Raw genomic sequence first — 16,782 nt, 5'->3', positions numbered from 1 at the left:
ACCTTGACACTTAACATCTGAAGGAATCACTCTAAGCCTGATGACTCTCCCGGGAAAGCAAGCAGTGAGTGAGCAAGGTGACAGTTGGATGTTACGATACTTGCGGATGAATATCGATTTTTTTCTAGGAAAGAAAATATCGATATATATCGCGATATCGATATTATCCTACAGCCCTAGTCTCCATGAGTAGTAAGTCCAACCACCAAGCAGTTGTCGGCTTCCCTGCATGAGGTAACTTAATAATTCTGCAAATTACTTCTCTTTTTTGAGCAGTCGTTTTTATAAAGTCAGTTTTAATTGTCTGAAAGGAACCCTAACCTCTTATATGCTTTTGAAATTACTGCATACACAGATAATAAAAATGACAGATTAAAATTCCACACTTTGAGACGATGAACCCTATAATACGTTCAACTTGATAACTCAGTAGAGCTTTTTAAAGACACTATAAGCCTTAGCTTTCCTGACAAGTGTCATTTTATGACAGTACCTCTAGAGAGAGAACCTACACTATAACACTTTAACGTAGTTTTGTAAACACAGCTCAATGCACTTGTTTAACGTAAATTGCAACATTTTTCTCCATGTTTACGTAATAATACACGGCCATTAAGTCCACGTAGTTTCACAATTTACCAGAAAGAGAAAGAACAAAGTTAAAACAAAGCCAGTGCAGTAGCTTTGAAATAAAATAAGACTGAAACGATTGGCGGAGATGAACTGTAACTGTACCTCGTACTCTTTTATGTTGTTTGAAGTCACATACAGGCCGATCCCGATGGGGATGAATATGAGTCCGATAACGAAGAAAGCAGGCAGCACAGTACCGGCAGTCAATATAGGCTGCCAAGCTGGAAGTCTCTGCTGTTTGAACGCTGTATTGTCCGGCTTTTTATTTTTCGGAGCCCCCGTCCCGCCGTGAGTTGAAGATCCCGAGTGGTGTCCGTCCTCCTCCTTAGCGTTATAGCTAGACGCCATCATTGTTGTGGTCCGCTTCAAGCTAAACTAATCCGCAACAGTTGACAACCGGTAAATACTCGGTAATCCCGAACGGCAAACAGGGCGAAATGTTAGGGAATCTGAATCTGTGTTCAGATTAATTAAATTTAGCCACAATCTGATCCAGCTATTGACTCATAATGGCGTTTGTTTCACCTGTTATGGGAAACTGCACCAAGAGGAAGAAGCCGGAAGTTTCCAGTCCAATGAAATGATGGAACGTAGAGGTGACGTCATCATAGACAGTGAAGAAGCGCCCTCCCCCAATACTCGCTTCTTAACTATTAGCCGGTGAAAGACCCAGCAGACAGTATGAAGAGCGGGGAAATATGAGTATTTTTTTTTTTTTATCTGGAGGAGGTTCCTGAAAACTGAAATTAATAATGATTCTTAATAATGATGTAAAAATTATCTCGATATCATAAAACTTGATGAAGAGCCATAACGTACGTGAGGTCACTTGCTGTAGCTCGCAACTTATTTTCAGCAGTTTTACTAACTAGACTTCATTGCAGATCCTGGGCTGCCCGCACCGCGCTCCTTGCTTCACAAATGTGGAAATGATGCAGAGCCACAGTTTTATTGCCTTGGTGTTTTTTTAATTGCCAACTAAATGAAGGATTGTACTTGACAAATCTATAAATAACCTCGGAAGTTCATTAGGAAATTACAAACTTGTTGTGGACATCCTATTTGTTAATAAAGCACAAGTATATATATGAAATATATTTTTATGACATAGCCTATATGAAGTATATTTTTATTAGGCCATTGTCACAAGCGATTTGAAGAACACAGCTGTCGTTGCCTTTTTTTATTTAAAATTCGTCTGTAATTATAATTTAATAATTGTAATAATAATAATGATGATAATTGTAAACTGTTCTCTTGCATAATATTTATTAAAAATGCTTTTGTAAAAATATCTTTACAGCAAGAAAATTATGAACCAAAAAATACAAGCCAAAACATTCTTAAAAAGTTAATTTACCAAAAACAATACATATTTTCTATAATGTGGTCATACATATATTAAAAAAAAAACATTTGTGACAACCAGTAAAAGCAAAAGAACTTAGCTACATAGCAATCACAGATATACCATTTCTTTTCATATAAAGTATTTCACATCTAAAAGACAGTAATTGATGAGAGATAAGTAAAAAAAAAACAGTTAAGAAATATAAAACTACACTTTTTGCTCCGTTTTGCAGTTTTTACAGCTGTTTTGTTTTGGAAAATTGGGGATTTTTATCGGAGTGACTTATCACCATAGACCAGACAATTTGTATTTTCACAATTTCCCTCCATTGTGTGATGTATTACTATTCACAGAGGCTTTTTTGACTTCAACCCTCATGGACTGACTTTCTGTCCGAGTCTCAACTTTCATTCCACTTGAGATTCCTGTGGATCCTAGTGCAGCTTTTCCTGTCTTGAGGCTCTTGGACATTGGTATACGGGTAAGTCCTGTGCGAGGTGACTGGATATCATGGCCAATCTGTTTTGCAAAAGGTAGCAATGATCAGATAATTAAATGTAAACAAAGACAAAAAATATTTAAACACAACAGAATTTTTTTTTTTCAAATTACCGTAAAATAAAGAAAGGCACAACATTTAAAGCATGAAAAAATTTAGCTACTAAATGCTAAAAACATCTGTCTTAAACTAAAACGTACCGTGCTTTGGATGGATCTTGAAGTCGTGGATGTCACATTGGATATTGTAATGCTGCTTGTCACTTTACTCTGCACATTTCTGGTAGCAGTTGTGGTGATCTGGCGAGGTGAACGCAAAACTGTCCCCGTTGATAGGGTCAGTTCTTTGCTTTCTGCTACACTAGCTACTGGTCTGACTACCATCTTTGGGGAGATACTGTTACCTAGATGAATATGAATCTTGTTTTCATCTGTAGAGGTGATGATGTTTGCATTGTTGTGGCCCTTTCGGATAGGAATTGGGACCATCTGCTTCTCAGGGGTAACCTTGAACACGGCCCGGCCCATGGTCATCTCCTGGGGCTCTGGGGAGGCAGATGTATCAGGCGCTACAGCAGTGCTCACTGTCATAACCGAAACCGGGGAAAGGGGCCTTACTGAGGTAGAAGAAGAGTTTCGGCTAGTTTCTGGAGATTTGGCCCTAGATATGGTTGTGATTGTGACTGGGGATTTGGCTCTTGCAGGACCTTGAGATCCAGTAGGAGTCTTTCTCCGAGTGGTTGGCACAGAGTAGGTGGGAATGATAGTAATTCTGGATTTTGGTTGAGATGGGTTAGGGCTAAGGGGAGCTGCATTTGGAAACATTTGATCAGCGGTTGGGCTGCTGATTTCCAGTGTGGCCGTGTTGTTGTGGTGATCGGGTGTTACCCGGATGTGTACAGGTTGCCCTTGGTTTTGAGGCATGGTCAGTTTAGAAGAAACTGATTCACCATTGATAACGAGAGGCTTTTCCACGTTGGTCTCTTGTGGAGTGTTGTCCTTTTTCCTCATCCAAGGAATCCAGGATTTTTTAATACTAAAATCACCACTAGATGAAGAGCATCGCTCAACTGCATTACCTTTTTCAGGCTTCTTCAGACATTTCTGTCGGATGTTATTCATGATGTGATTTTCTTCTTGAACAGACTTCCTGATAAACACAGCTGGTGTGTCTTCCTCTCCTGATTCAGTAGGCGATGGCTCTGTTTGTACTGCAGTGGATGTGATCGCCACATCCACTATTCTCCTTCCATTTAAGCTGGGTCGAAGTGCCCGGCTTTGGCGCTTAGCTAACTCTAGTTCTTTGGTGAGATGAAAAACCTCCATGCCCACATTCTTGGCCTTCTCTTCCTCTTCTAAGAATCTTTGTTGTAATACAGAGAAGTCCACTTGCAGCTGAGATAGCTGGTCTTCTTTGTGCATCAGTTCATGGATCTTCTCCTTGAGAGCTATCACATCAGCTTGTAGTTCTCTGGTTTTGACCTCCTCTCTTTTGCATCTCTGTCGGAGGTCTTCTTCTCTGCTTTCTTCTTCCCCTTTTTCAATGGCTTTGTTTCGTGCAATCTGATTCTTCATTTCTTCCACTTGCTGGGAAAGATCATTTGCTTTTTCCTGTTCAGTCATGAACCTCTTCTCTAAAATATCATACTGGTCCTCTGTCTTGATCAAGTCTCCCTCGACTACTTCCAGTTGTTTCAGACGGTTTTTTAAACTCTCTATTTCAAAAGTTAACTCTTTAACTTTCTTGTCTTTCCCTTCAGGATCAGTGATTTTTCCTAGATCACACATAACCGAATTCCTCGCAGATAGCTTTTCTTCTTGTTCAAACATGTCTAGCCTCCTTTTCATTTGGGTTACCTTGAACGTAAGATCCTCAGTTTGATCAGTTTGACAAGCTAGCTTAGTACTGAGCTCCCCTTTCTCTTTGGTTAAAGTTTCAACTTTGGATTCCATCTCAGATTTTAATTTTAGAAACCTTTTGCTCTCTTCTATCAGTTTTTCGGTCACCTCCATCACTCGACCCTGCTCAAGTTTAACAACCTTGCTCAAATCCTCTCTTTTCTTTTCCTCTGACTTTACTTTCTCCACCAGTGTCTTTCGTTCATCCATTAGTGCAGCTGTCAGGGACTTAAGCTTCCGCAGGTCATCCTTAAGTGTTAGCTCACACTTTTCCAATTTGAGTTCTGATGACTCAAGCCCCTTCATTCGAATTTTGAGAGCTACAACCTCATCTGAAAGCTCTTTGGTCAGGTCTTTCTCTCTTTCTAAAGCAGTTTGTATCTGTGCACACTCAGCTTTGCTAACACTGAATGCTTCCTCCAGTTTTTCCAAATCCATCATTCTGTTTTGAAGCCTCTCTACTTCCAGCCTTAGGTCTTTGCTCTTACTATTCTCCTCTTCTAGTCTCTTTCTTAGCTCTTTACACTGATTCTCTGTTTTTGTTATCTCTTCATCCTTTCCTTCCATCTCATGCACTCTCTTTCGCAGGTTTTCCAACTCAACAATCAAGTTAGAGCTGCCATACTCCCCTTTGCTGATGATCTCCCTTAACTCTTGCATTTCCTCATCAGATTTTCTCAAGGTCTTGTTGCTTTCCTCTAGCTCCTCCACTTTGTGTGTAAGCTCCAAAACTTTGACATTAAGCTGACGATTGTGGAGCTCCTGACTGGACAGCTTGGCACTCATCTCTTCATGCTGTTGGGTGATCCTACAAGATTTCTCCTTTAGCTCAGCCTCTAGGCTTTGCACTCTTTGACCATCCTCCTGAGCACGCTCTTTGGCTTCATTAAGGGCATGGTCCCGCTGCTGAAGCTGCAGGCTGATCTCTTGAACCCGCTGGCTCTGTTGGTCCATTTGCTCAAGGTGCTGTTGCCGTTCATTGACCAACATCAATGCAAATGACTTTAGCTTCACCAGCTCCTCCCGCACTTTGGCCAGACGCTTGGAGTGCTCCCTCTCCTTCCTTGCTTGATAGGCTTTTTCGTTCTCAAGCAACTTCTTCAGTCTAAAAGAGAAAAAATAATAATTTGACGTAAATTTAAATTTTAAGTATATTCAAAGGTAACTTTTAAGTTGTCATCTGTGACTGTAACATGTTTCATTATGTCTGCATATGACTTTTCATATGTAATGCAGCATACACCCTGGAAATGTCTAATAAGCTACAACTCAAATCAAGTGAATCTAAAATTAAGACAAATTATTTCTAAAGATAGGATTTCAACATGAAAGCGTACAGTTTGAGAATAAAGAACAGCGAAATGTAAAAATCTGCTCTACTGCCTCCAATCCTTAGTGCTGCTTACCTCCTGCCGATGGGATAGACACTCCGAACACAAACTGAGTGTAAGTTCTGCTAACAGCCCCCTCACCAAGCTGTGGCCTTTTCTCTCAGCTTCTTTCTATGCTGCTCATGCCCAGCTTTCATACCGGGCTGGCTCCAACAAAATGCATGCAAAGCAGTTGCATCTCCACTTCCAGGGAGAGTCTAATACATTATTCAAAGTGAACAGTTTTTGCATTGCAAAATGAACCAAATTAGAACAGGCAATAACACAACAAGGAAGACTGGGCATCTTTAGCAAACATTGAACGTTCAAGGTAACTTGTGCCAGCACTTCAGTGCCCATTCAGAACTTACCAACTAAAGATGCTCTGCAAGAAAAAAAAAAAAAAAAAAAAAAAGTTTGTTTGCCGCCATCGTTATCACAGTGCTGAAAAAGTGCTGACGCCACCATTTCCTGCTGATGTTCCAATAATGTTCTCAGCAGTATAAGAAGAAAAAAAAAACTACAGTTAAGCTCCTCTGTGGAACCTGTAGTGAGTGGTGTAACCACAGCTATAGATAGCGATGTGTGTGACAGTGTGTGCTGCTCTGCAGTGAACACAGTACAGGGGGTGGAACTACTGCTTGCTTCATAGGAAGTGTTCAACAAAACTCCCCTCAGTTTTGCATGTTTTCCAAAAATTCTGCAACTTTGAGGCCAGTTCAGAAAGTTGCACCAATAAACAGAGTAAAAACATCAGCATTTTGTCCATGTTTGGTGAAATCAAGTTGCATCCAAGTGTAGAAAATGTTAGAGATCTTTTGATAGAGTAGCAAAGAAGGAAGAAGAGAATGTGTGCACTTCTTCAGGGGAAAATTCAATAGCTTTCCCTGCAAAGTGCATGTGATGAGGAAACCAAATAAGCTGAATGATTCCCTTGAGGTGAGGACCATCTAGAAAAGTACAACCAATCACCTTAGGTAACACGATGCTTAGACTGTTGCCAGGCAGACTTATTTCTGGTCTTAGTATTCAGCAGAGTTTGTGAATAAATGCAACTCAAAACTAAACTTTTAAGTGCCTTTTTATCCTTAATCACCTACAGAGCTTTTGTTCATACCCCTTAAACATGTCAACATTTTGTCACATTATAACCTCAAACATCAATAAATCTGACTAGGATTTTATTTAATAGACCTACTAAAATGGTGCATAATTGCAAAGAGGAAAGAAAATGAGACAAGGTTTTCAGAAATTGTTCACAAAAATCCAAAGAGTGCTTTGTATAAGTACTCAGCCCCTCTTAATACTGATTTATAAGGGTTAGGTGGCATCATCTGTCACTGAGCAAAACTATCAGCTCTGCCCTCCAATAATCTGTGTCTTATGTGAAAGTACCATGAATAGAATCATTACTGAAAGGAAGCCTTAACATATCCAGTTCACCACAAGCCATTTAGCAAAATGTGGTGGAAAGCTAACACTGCACATCACCCTGAACACAACATTCCCACAGTAGAACGTGGTGGTGGCAGTGTCAGGGTATGGGAATTGCTTTTTTTTTATATCAGGGATAAGACAGCTAAATATAGGGCAATCCTGGAAGAAAACTTCAACGTCTGAAAAAGGAGATGGACGTTCCGCTTCCATCAGGGAAACACTAATCAGACAGCCACTACTACAATTGAATGGTTTAGATCAAAGTATTTTTATACCATAGAATGACCTAGTCAAAGTCCGGAAATAAATCCACCTGAAATTTTCATTTGACATTCAGTCAAATTGAGCATGAGGTATTTTGCAAAGAAGAATGGGTAAATATTTTAGTCTCTATAAGAAGTGAAGCTGAAAATGCCTTACATTTGTAACAAGAGCCAAAATGAGTTACTACAAATTAACTAGACATTCTTTTATTTTAGATTTTAAAAGCCATTTATCCTTTTCTTTCCACTTGCACTTTATCACTAGGCAAAATAAGTTGTAGCTTTTGTTGTCAGTTAGGATTACCAACCCTGGCTAATGCGCAAGTTGCCATGTAGATCTGTGCTGCTCATAAAATTCATACTTGCACGGTGAGATGGGTTTTAAATTTAAGGAATTGTCGGTCTAAACTTACTGTCCTGGAAGAGGCTGCAGCAATGATGTCAGTGCTATCTGAGACTAATGGTCAGGTCATTAAAAGAACTGTAGTTTACTGTTGCTACGAAAGAATTACCTGCTATGGAATATCCAACACTAAGAAGGGAAAGTATTTATAAACCTTGTTTAAACAATAAGCAACTTTATTTTAATACTTTTTAAATATTTTTGGGGGCTACATAGTAATGTGCTAAATAATGATCTCAATATCTTAGACGACTGTGTGCGTGACACAAACGGCAAACATAGGTGTGATCCACATGCTGGCATGCATTGAAAAACATTCTTTTAAATCACAAAACAACATTTCATCTCATGTTCCCTGGGGAATTGGCTCAGAGGAACTGCTTATGTCTCTCCCAGCCCCCCCCCCCTCCCCCAAAATTTGAATAGTTATAGTGACTCGTCCAAAAGGAAAACTTTGGATTTGAGGAATAGCGTACTATACTGAAGCGGACTGTAGGAAGTTGAACAATTTTTTTTTTTGTTTAAGGATTATGAGGAGGTTAGGAAATTTTTTATTTCATTTGAGTGACTCTGAAACTCCCTCCAGCTGTAGATGTCTCTTCTGTCAACCCACATGCATTCCGCCTTAAAGATGTTCACTTCCTGACACATAAATTGCTCTGTTGTCAGAAAAGGCGTTAATGGCTCGGAAACAGCTCCCTCTATGCCCAGTCACTTCATTCCTCCAGATGCTTGGCACAAAAACCACTAACCTTCTCTCTTTACTTTCGGATGTCTGGTGAGGAATATATTGACAAGAGTGAGACCATGATGTTCTCTTGAGAGCAAAATGTCAAACAGAATTGAATGATTGAAACGTGTTCTTGTCTCAGACCTACTGAATCTGTTTTTCAAGCCCATCTTTTGACATAGGCTCAGATATGAACAACATTGGGTTTTAGCACTGCACTTCCAGATTTTTTCCTCAAAACTGAATTGAAGAGAATTTTCCACATTTTGACTTTAACTTTTGAGATTTTGTAATGCTTAAGCTATATGGAGAACATAGGAAAGACATTTAATATCAGCCGAACAGGGCACATCTGGATGAGCAATTCTGATATATCACATAAAACCATAAACTAAAAACATAAAACTACTAATTACACATTATAGATTAAAAACTGAAAGAGTTCATTATAATCCTTAAATAATTAAAATTATTATGGATTTATATCTAATTTTACTGGATTAATTTATCTGTTATTGTGGAATTTTTGGCCTGCCTCATTGAAACTATCGTTAATAATAGAAAACAGCTATAGTCAAGTTAATACAACAAGCAAAGGAATATTAGAGGAGACTGTTACTCGCAACTAATCCACTGTATTTCTCCAGCCTCTTCACTTTGAGAATAACAGAAACCAACCTCTGCAAGAATGAGACCATTTTATCCACAGATTGATTTGATACTTGAACAACAGTATAAAAACATATCAGTCAGCCATTTTGGAGTGTTGAATTTAACAATAGTTGTATCTACATGACAGGTACATTTATTGTGTTGTATTTTACAGTTTGTTTGTTTTTTTTTCCCGTATAAATGTCACCCCCTGCTGGCCAACAGTAAGAATTTCAGAAACTTATTCTGGTCTTTGGAAACTATTTTCCTTTAGCGACATTTTAGTCAGCAAAACAATCTCAACCTTGATAGATTGCAACATTTCTGCTCGCAATTATAATATAACACATTTTATCTGGAACTTGCCTCTGTGCTTTGTCCTCTTAGCTCAGTGAAACCTTCAACTTGAATGTGACAAAACATCCTTATTTGGAAGTTGCTTCCCCAGTCAACTCCTCATCAATTTCGGCCCTTTCCAGAAGGCCTGTTTTCCGGAACTTGTTAATGATGTCACCTTTTATTAATTCTCTTATCTGTCCATCTTCTCCCTGCATCCACTTTCTCATATTCTTTGTTAACCTGACCTCCAGTAGTCTCATCCTCTCGGAAGCCACACATTTCAGCTTGAGATATCTTTCACACATTCTCGGACGTTCTGGTCAGGTGAGGTGTATGACCATATCTTGGTATCCCTGCAGTTGTGCCAAACTTATTTTTAGAGTGTAAATGAGACATTGCTCTCTCAATTGTTCAGAGTTGGGAATACTGTTTTATTACCAATCTATGTCTTGAAATTTCTTCTAACTTTATCCCTGACCTGTCTGAGTCCATCACACAACAGCTGTAATTATATAGAGATTGAATTAGACATGGGTGAAGCCTTGAAGAATTCATTTGGTTTTGGTTTAGAGACTTTTTTGAGGGGCATAGAAAGGAGGACTGAATGCATATGCATGTCACATTTCTTCATTTTTGTTTTGAAATATGCCAAAACCATGTTTGTGTTCCTTCCACTGCACTACTTTGTGATGGTCCTTCAGATTGAAACCCTGATAAAATACAATAACTTTTTAAAAGATAAATTCGGCGAAGCTTTTCATTTGGCTTAAACCATCCAATGTCGGCCTCAGCTGTCTCAGTCACGGCACGCATTTGTTTCCTCTCAGCCCCTCACCTTTCTCTTTCCTGCTCCAGGAGGTTTGTGAAGTCATCGCTCTTATTCATGTAGTCAACATGTTTGTGTTTCTCTATTTCCAGCTCGTGGACGGTGCGGCGGTGACACTTTTCGGCCAGCAGCAGCTGACCCAGCATCCGCCGGTATGTGTCCTTGTGCTTCTCCTGCAGACGTTTCAGCTGAGACGGAAACACAAAGCAGATCACGAAAGAACGCTTTTAAATCAGGAGAAAACTCGTACTGGAAGTTGTTTAAATTTACTCTTAAATCGAAAAGTTTCGTCAGGTTCTTTATCAGCAGAGTTTTAGAAGAGTGCAAAACGCAAAAATATAAAGAAATCATTCCAACCTCAACCATCGGCTTTTGATAGACACTGTGATTATCCGGCTTTGCGCCGGTGACCAAGCTGTCCCTCTGCAGTGCTCTGAGGGCTGAGGCAGGTACAGCACATCCGTACTGTGACTCAAGGCTTTCTGGACTTGTTTGTTGGGATTTTAGCATGCAGATTACATCTTCCCTGGCCTGAAAACAAAACAGACACAAACATAATATTATATTTCATTTCAGTCTATGCAATGAAATACATTTAAACACTTACATTGTTTTTTTTTCTCAAAATAAGTCTGAAACAGAGCATATTTTCAGGAGCATACATTTTATCTGTGGGTTTTTTTAGGCATTTTAAACTGCCATTTTCAACCACAAGATAGAGCTATTGTGCTAAAATTGCAGTGCAATCACCTAAAATGAATGCATTCAACCACAGTGACATTTCCAGGTATGTTGTTTGTTGCCAGCTTTGTAAAGGACTCAGATTGTGCTCCAGCTCAGAAAAAAACAAAACAAAGAGAAGTCCTACCTGAACTTCACCCTCCATGATTCCCAACAGTTTCAGCAGATCCTGTTTGGACAGATCTGTGATGATTCCTGTTTTGTCTCCAGTCTCTGTGGAATCCAACAGCAGCTTTTCTTTATCAGAGATCACGTCAACCTCCTCCTCACCTTCCTTCTGCTGATCTTTGGCTTTCAGGGTCTTCACAGGCAGACCCACATCCTTTTCTTCATTGATGTCATGGTCACCTGGTGGAACACCAAGGACCCCGTCGTTTTGGCTTTCCACTCCATTGCCTTTGGACCTCATCTTCCCTGGATTGAGGATAGAAGAAGAATAAATTTTGTTGGAAGAACATATTTATTTTATTATTCCCAAAAATATATTTGTTTCTAAAAGGTACATGGCCATATCTTGGTAGGTTCAAAGTTGTCCCTTACTCTTTCTATTTTCAGAAGATGGATTAAACGGATCTCTGTGAGACATTCCAGGTTTAGGATCTTATTTTATAAGCCATCTTTCCTTAACCTTCTCTCTGACCTCACCACAGTGTCCTTTGGTGCAGGACAATTTGATCACTAAAGTTTTCTAACAAACCCAGAAAACCTTTGCACAATGACTGCATTTATACTGAAATTAAGCAACACAAAATTAGGCTCTCTTTACTATTCAAGACAGTCGGTTGCATTGGATTTTATTTTAGAAGCATCAATGTAAATGGGGATGAATATTGTATGCACACAGAATTTGTACAGAAGAGTAAGACTATTATTACATAAACAGAAGAAACAGTATGGTGCCAATAAACTGTTTCTTGAAGTATAGTACATTTTTAAAAACAAAAGTAGATATAATTCTGTAAGTGTAGCTACTTTCTGCCCATCTCTGAACATCATAAAATGCAAAATGGTAAATCTGAGTCAGTTGTTCTCATTATTTTACTGCATTGTCACAAGTTTACAGAAAGCTTTATGACTTTGGCCTTAAGTAACTTCTCCACGAAAACTCCCTATTTGCAGCCTGGTTGACCTACTTTTAAACTAATGACAAACACACTTACTCAGATGCAAACATAATGTGAATATCAGATGGAATCTTTATTCTATCTCTGGAATAAAGATTTGTTTGTGTGTTGTTGGTGTCCAGTTAGTGTGTAACCGTTTTCTGCATGCGTCAAATCAGCTCACAAGATTTGTGTTTCTCATGTTGGGTGTTTTTAGTCTGGAAGTGATTCTGTGATGCTCACGAGTCCTGTTTGCTGACAGGAAAACTTTTTGTCTGAATCTTGAGAGTAAATCAAGTGACAAGAGGGTCTAAATAAATTTACCTAGTCTCCTGTCTCAGTTCACAGCCTGTTGGTGTTTTGCTGCAGTTGAAAACAGACACTTCCCTACACTATTTCCACCTCACTGCACCATGGGGGAAAGAGCCTTCTCTTACTCTGCTCCCCAACTCTGAAACGCTCTTCTCCCTGACACCCGTAATATTGACGCTCTTCTGACCTTCGAAGCACAACTCAAAACTCATCTGTTCAAGTTAGCCTTCTCATTTCAATTGTGCAGTTATTTTGTGGTTTTATGTCTTATAGCCATTTCTTTACTGTTTAATTTGTGTTTTTAATGTTTTAAATGTCCTTGGGTGTTTTGGAAGGCGCTGTCAAATAAAATGCATTATTATTGCTATATAAAAAGAAACATATGCATTTTTTTTTTCATGCTGTCTGACCTGAAATCAGAAAAAAAAAAAGTTTGCCGTTTTAGGTCAGCTTTTTTTTGTTTTCGTTTTGTTTTTGTTCTTTTTCATTTACTAAATGCCAGTGCCAGAATAATGAGAAATCATTTTAAAAGGAAATTTTTATTACTTTCTTCAAAGTCAAAAACTTAAATACACTTCATTAGTATTTGGTACAATTGTACTTAAACTGCATGACTTAGGCCAAACCTTTTGGGGTTCCTTCCACACTGTATCTTCACCAGCTTGTTTGCTTCTGTTCTTGGGTTAAGATGCACATTTTGGACCAAAACATGTTCATCTCTTGGATACAGAATCTGTCTCCTTCTTGAAGATGACTGAACATTCCCATCTTGTTTGCACCTACGTATAATTGTTTGCACAGCTGAACGAGGCAACTTGAGGCCACTGAAAATTGCACCCAAGAATGAACCAAATTTATGATTTCTATTGGCTTTCCCTTGATGTTACACAAGAGTGCAGTGTGTTTGAGGTGTGCCTTAAATTACATCCACAGGTGTGTCTTTAGTTAACTCAGATATTATCAATAAACCTGTCAGAAGCTTCCAAAGATATGACATTAAAAGTTCTGCATTGAGTGATATTCAGTGTATTTAAACTTATGACTTTGAACAAAGTTGCAAAAATTGCTACAGAAAATCTCTTTTTCATTGTTCTGGCGTTTAGCAAATAGAAATAAAATTGATTATCTTAATTGACTTAAAAAGGGAAAAGTGTATTCCAATTTCATATCACAGCGTAAAAAAAAAATGCGTTTGTGTCTTTTTATTTAGTGTATGTAAACTTCTGGTTCCAACAGTAGACACACCTTTTACATTTTTTCAGTTTTAAAATCTTGTTTAAATCTAGTTCAACAGCTGAATTCCTTGGCATCCAAATTTGATGAAACACCACCCTAAACATTGGAGGGGCGAGTGACCTTCCACTGCAAAGAGCGCAAAGGAAAACATCAAATATGCCCTTAAAGTGTTAGCTCAGCATTTTTGTCATAAGATGTTGTTAAAAGTGGTTAATATTTTACCTGTAATAGATAACTTACATTATGTATTATAAATACAGATGACCTGACTTACTTTTGTATTAGACAACTACTCTATCCAAAAACACTTGCAATGCTATGGTTCTCAGTACCAGTAAGTTCACACAACAAGATAATTGGTGGCTGCCGCCTACCTTTATTTTACGTGCAAATAATCATCTGCTTCTATGTAAATAACTGCCTAAGTCAAACATGATTTCAGTTTAAAGATTTCTAAAATAACATTTGTGTAAATCTTTGCTACATTATGAGATTGAAGTTGTTTTTAAGTTAATACGAGTCTAGTTTGGTCTTGGCCTGAATAGCTGTCAGCTTCAACCTGTGGGACCAGCTTTTCTGGACTTATATTAAATAAAGCCAATGGGGACTTAGCCACTCAGGTCAGATATTAACTGCTAACAATTATTTACAACAGCTCATTCAGGTGACATATTAACTGCTTGTAATTATTTACAACGTCTCACGTCAAGGTTCCTCAGCTGCCCCTTTAAGTGAGCATATTTGAATGTCAAGTTCATGTGCTCACTCTTTAAAAATAATTTTACATGCGACACTTACTGATTATTGCTAGTCCGCCAAAGCACGCTGCCTTTGCCATCAAAATCTCAACAAGTTCATGTAAAGTCAGGAATTTTCCCAAAAGAACATGCATAACATTTAGGCCAGGCCTCTTCCACTGGTTGAAATGTCAGGCAAATTTTAAAGCATTCTAAAAAAAAAAAAAATATGAGAATGAACTAAAGAGGAAGTAGACTCCTCACTTACAATCTCAAAGAGATGAAAGGGGAGTCTTTCACTACTTTTCGGTTAATGAAGGGAAATGTTTATCTTTCTGTGTGAAAGTGGTCAAGCAAGTTAAGAAAGCAGTGAAGTTTAATGATGCTTGAAGCACAACTCTTCTAATTTCACTTGTTTTCAGTAAGACTTCAAAGGATGCTTTGCAACATTGCTTGAGTCTTTCACTTCAAACTGTAAAAAAAGAGGGAAACGTACACCCTAACTCCTCAATTACCATCTTTATGTCAGTTCTGGAAGGTTAGTAGGTTCACAGTGGCTTCAAGAAGATTTGGCTCATAGCTTTTAGATTAATTTCAGTCTCAAATTCCTAACTATAACTATTAGTTTCAGCCACAGGCTAGTTTGCATTGCTTCTAAGGTTGTAGCACACCAGTTTGTAAAAGGTGTGGGTAGCAGCATTCATGTCATACCAGGGCGTTTAAATCATTCCCAGATAGAGCAAGGTATTAAAATGGTCAGGTGTAATCAAATGGGGAAACGTGTGTTGCAATGTCACCCATTTGGGCTATGTGCCCGAGCACAAGCAGCAAAATTCCTGACGCAGGCTTGGAAACTCGATGGTTTATTTTTAGTTTGTGGAATAAAGCCAGAAAGATGCAGAAGAACTACTGTAACAGGCCATCTCACTTTGCAGGGTCACTCGTTCAGCAAAGCAAGCAGGGCAATGAGTTGGTTGTAACTGAGAGCTATAACAGTAAAAGTTAATATTCAATGCTGTGTACAGTAAAACTTCAAAGTACAAATAAATGGGATGTTCCTTTATTGCACAGGCTTTTCTTGCAAGACACTTTTAACACATTTATCGTCCAGCAAATAATTGTGATCAATATCCCTCAACTGTCTGATCCATCTTGATTGGTCATTGCACCCATGAAGCATAGGGATTTCTATGCTTCATACTGCCTGCATTCCAGTCTGGCATGCCACACTCATGCCAGACTGAGTGTCTTTGTAGATTATAAAGCAGAGCCTCTGGAGTCCAGTCCAACCCACCAACAACACAACTTCATGGCATCTAAAGCATCGCCACAGCTGACTAGCTAGCAACTAATGCAACTTTAGTTCGAAAGAAGTTCCTAAAATCCATCAAAAGACTACGATCAAGGCCTGAGTCTAAATTTAAAATGAAACCCAGATCTATAAGGAGGTTGGTCCCAAGTTCAGCTGTCGCATATGAGTATTTTTATATATGCGCCCCACCAAAGCACGTGCCTAAAATCCAAGGCTTAAAGAAGGGAGGCTCGCTAACATTTGCTAAAAAAGATTTGTTTGCTCCTAATTTTGGCTTACTTTTAAACTTATTTGAGCATAATTTGATGACCACGTCGCAACGTTATTCTGTGCCAGTCACAGTCGAAAGCAGAAGTTTACGTACGCTGAGTAGAACGACACACCTTTCTTATTTACTGTCTGAAATGAAATAAGACCAAATGTATCTTGTTTTAGATCAGTTAAAATAACTGTACAGTAATTGCTATTAAACATCAAAAGTCAACTGACTTTGAAAGTCATAAAATTCTTCACCATCTCCAACACTGAAGTCCAGTGTGGCAGGGCAAACCTTGAACAGGTTGCCAGTAACAGGACGATACACAGCAAATCCAAGACAAATGATTGGGAAATCACAAACTCATACCTAAGGGTTACTTAGAGTCACCAGTTAACCAAACAGTCATGTTGTTGGACCATGGGGGAAACCACAGTACCCTTTATATCGGAATAGTCTGGAAAACAGCTTAAACTCTGATCACTGCATTTGTAATTGAAATCTGAAATGTTGCTGAGCAGCATCTTCAACTTGCAGATGGGTACTATTTCAGGAAGACAAGCGGGGAATAAAGACAGGGTGAAGCCAAAAGAATTTTCTAGCGTTGAAAGACACGAAAAGCAGCTGAAAGAATGTAACATTAAGAATAAAAATAATATTTAGTTCATGTTGTTTGGTTGGATCA

The 16,782-nt window shown here is 38.6% G+C and overlaps 2 protein-coding genes across 2 annotated transcripts in view; both read right to left on the bottom strand.

Annotated features, from left to right (window-relative positions):
- Positions 1-1,223, bottom strand: part of LOC106938697 (cell cycle control protein 50A-like) — an 8,478-nt gene extending 7,255 nt beyond the window's left edge. The window contains exon 1 of the mRNA XM_015020831.1: positions 736-1,223. Coding sequence (XP_014876317.1) covers positions 736-984 — 249 coding nt within the window. The 5' untranslated portion in view covers positions 985-1,223. The remainder of the gene's footprint in view (positions 1-735) is intronic.
- A 665-nt stretch (positions 1,224-1,888) lies between these two features.
- On the bottom strand, positions 1,889-11,606 carry LOC106938698 (filamin-A-interacting protein 1). The gene is made up of 5 exons (XM_015020832.1): positions 11,269-11,606; positions 10,758-10,931; positions 10,410-10,588; positions 2,684-5,486; positions 1,889-2,503 (listed from the first exon to the last, which is right to left on the bottom strand). Exons 1-5 carry the CDS (start codon positions 11,548-11,550, stop codon positions 2,297-2,299), a joined length of 3,645 nt encoding a protein of 1,214 aa, XP_014876318.1. The 5' UTR covers positions 11,551-11,606; the 3' UTR covers positions 1,889-2,296.
- Between the last annotated feature and the right edge of the window lie 5,176 nt (positions 11,607-16,782).

This window comes from Poecilia latipinna, unplaced genomic scaffold (assembly GCF_001443285.1).
Source record: "Poecilia latipinna isolate Pla-1442-1.1 unplaced genomic scaffold, P_latipinna-1.0 Scaffold2669, whole genome shotgun sequence".
Classification (NCBI taxonomy): Eukaryota; Metazoa; Chordata; class Actinopteri; order Cyprinodontiformes; family Poeciliidae; genus Poecilia; species Poecilia latipinna.
Note: the sequence above shows the minus strand (reverse complement) of the source record. Positions and strands in the feature narration are given on the sequence as shown.

Coding starts and splice junctions, on each gene's coding strand:
- LOC106938698 (XM_015020832.1), bottom strand. CDS start 11,550: ATGAGGTCCAAAGGCAATGGAGTGGAAAGCCAAAACGACGGGGTCCTT. Junction 10,932..11,268: donor TCATGGAGGGTGAAGTTCAG/GTAGGACTTCTC, acceptor TTTTGTTTTCAG/GCCAGGGAAGATGTAATCTG. Junction 5,487..10,409: donor CTGGAGCAGGAAAGAGAAAG/GTGAGGGGCTGA, acceptor TTTCTCTTTTAG/ACTGAAGAAGTTGCTTGAGA.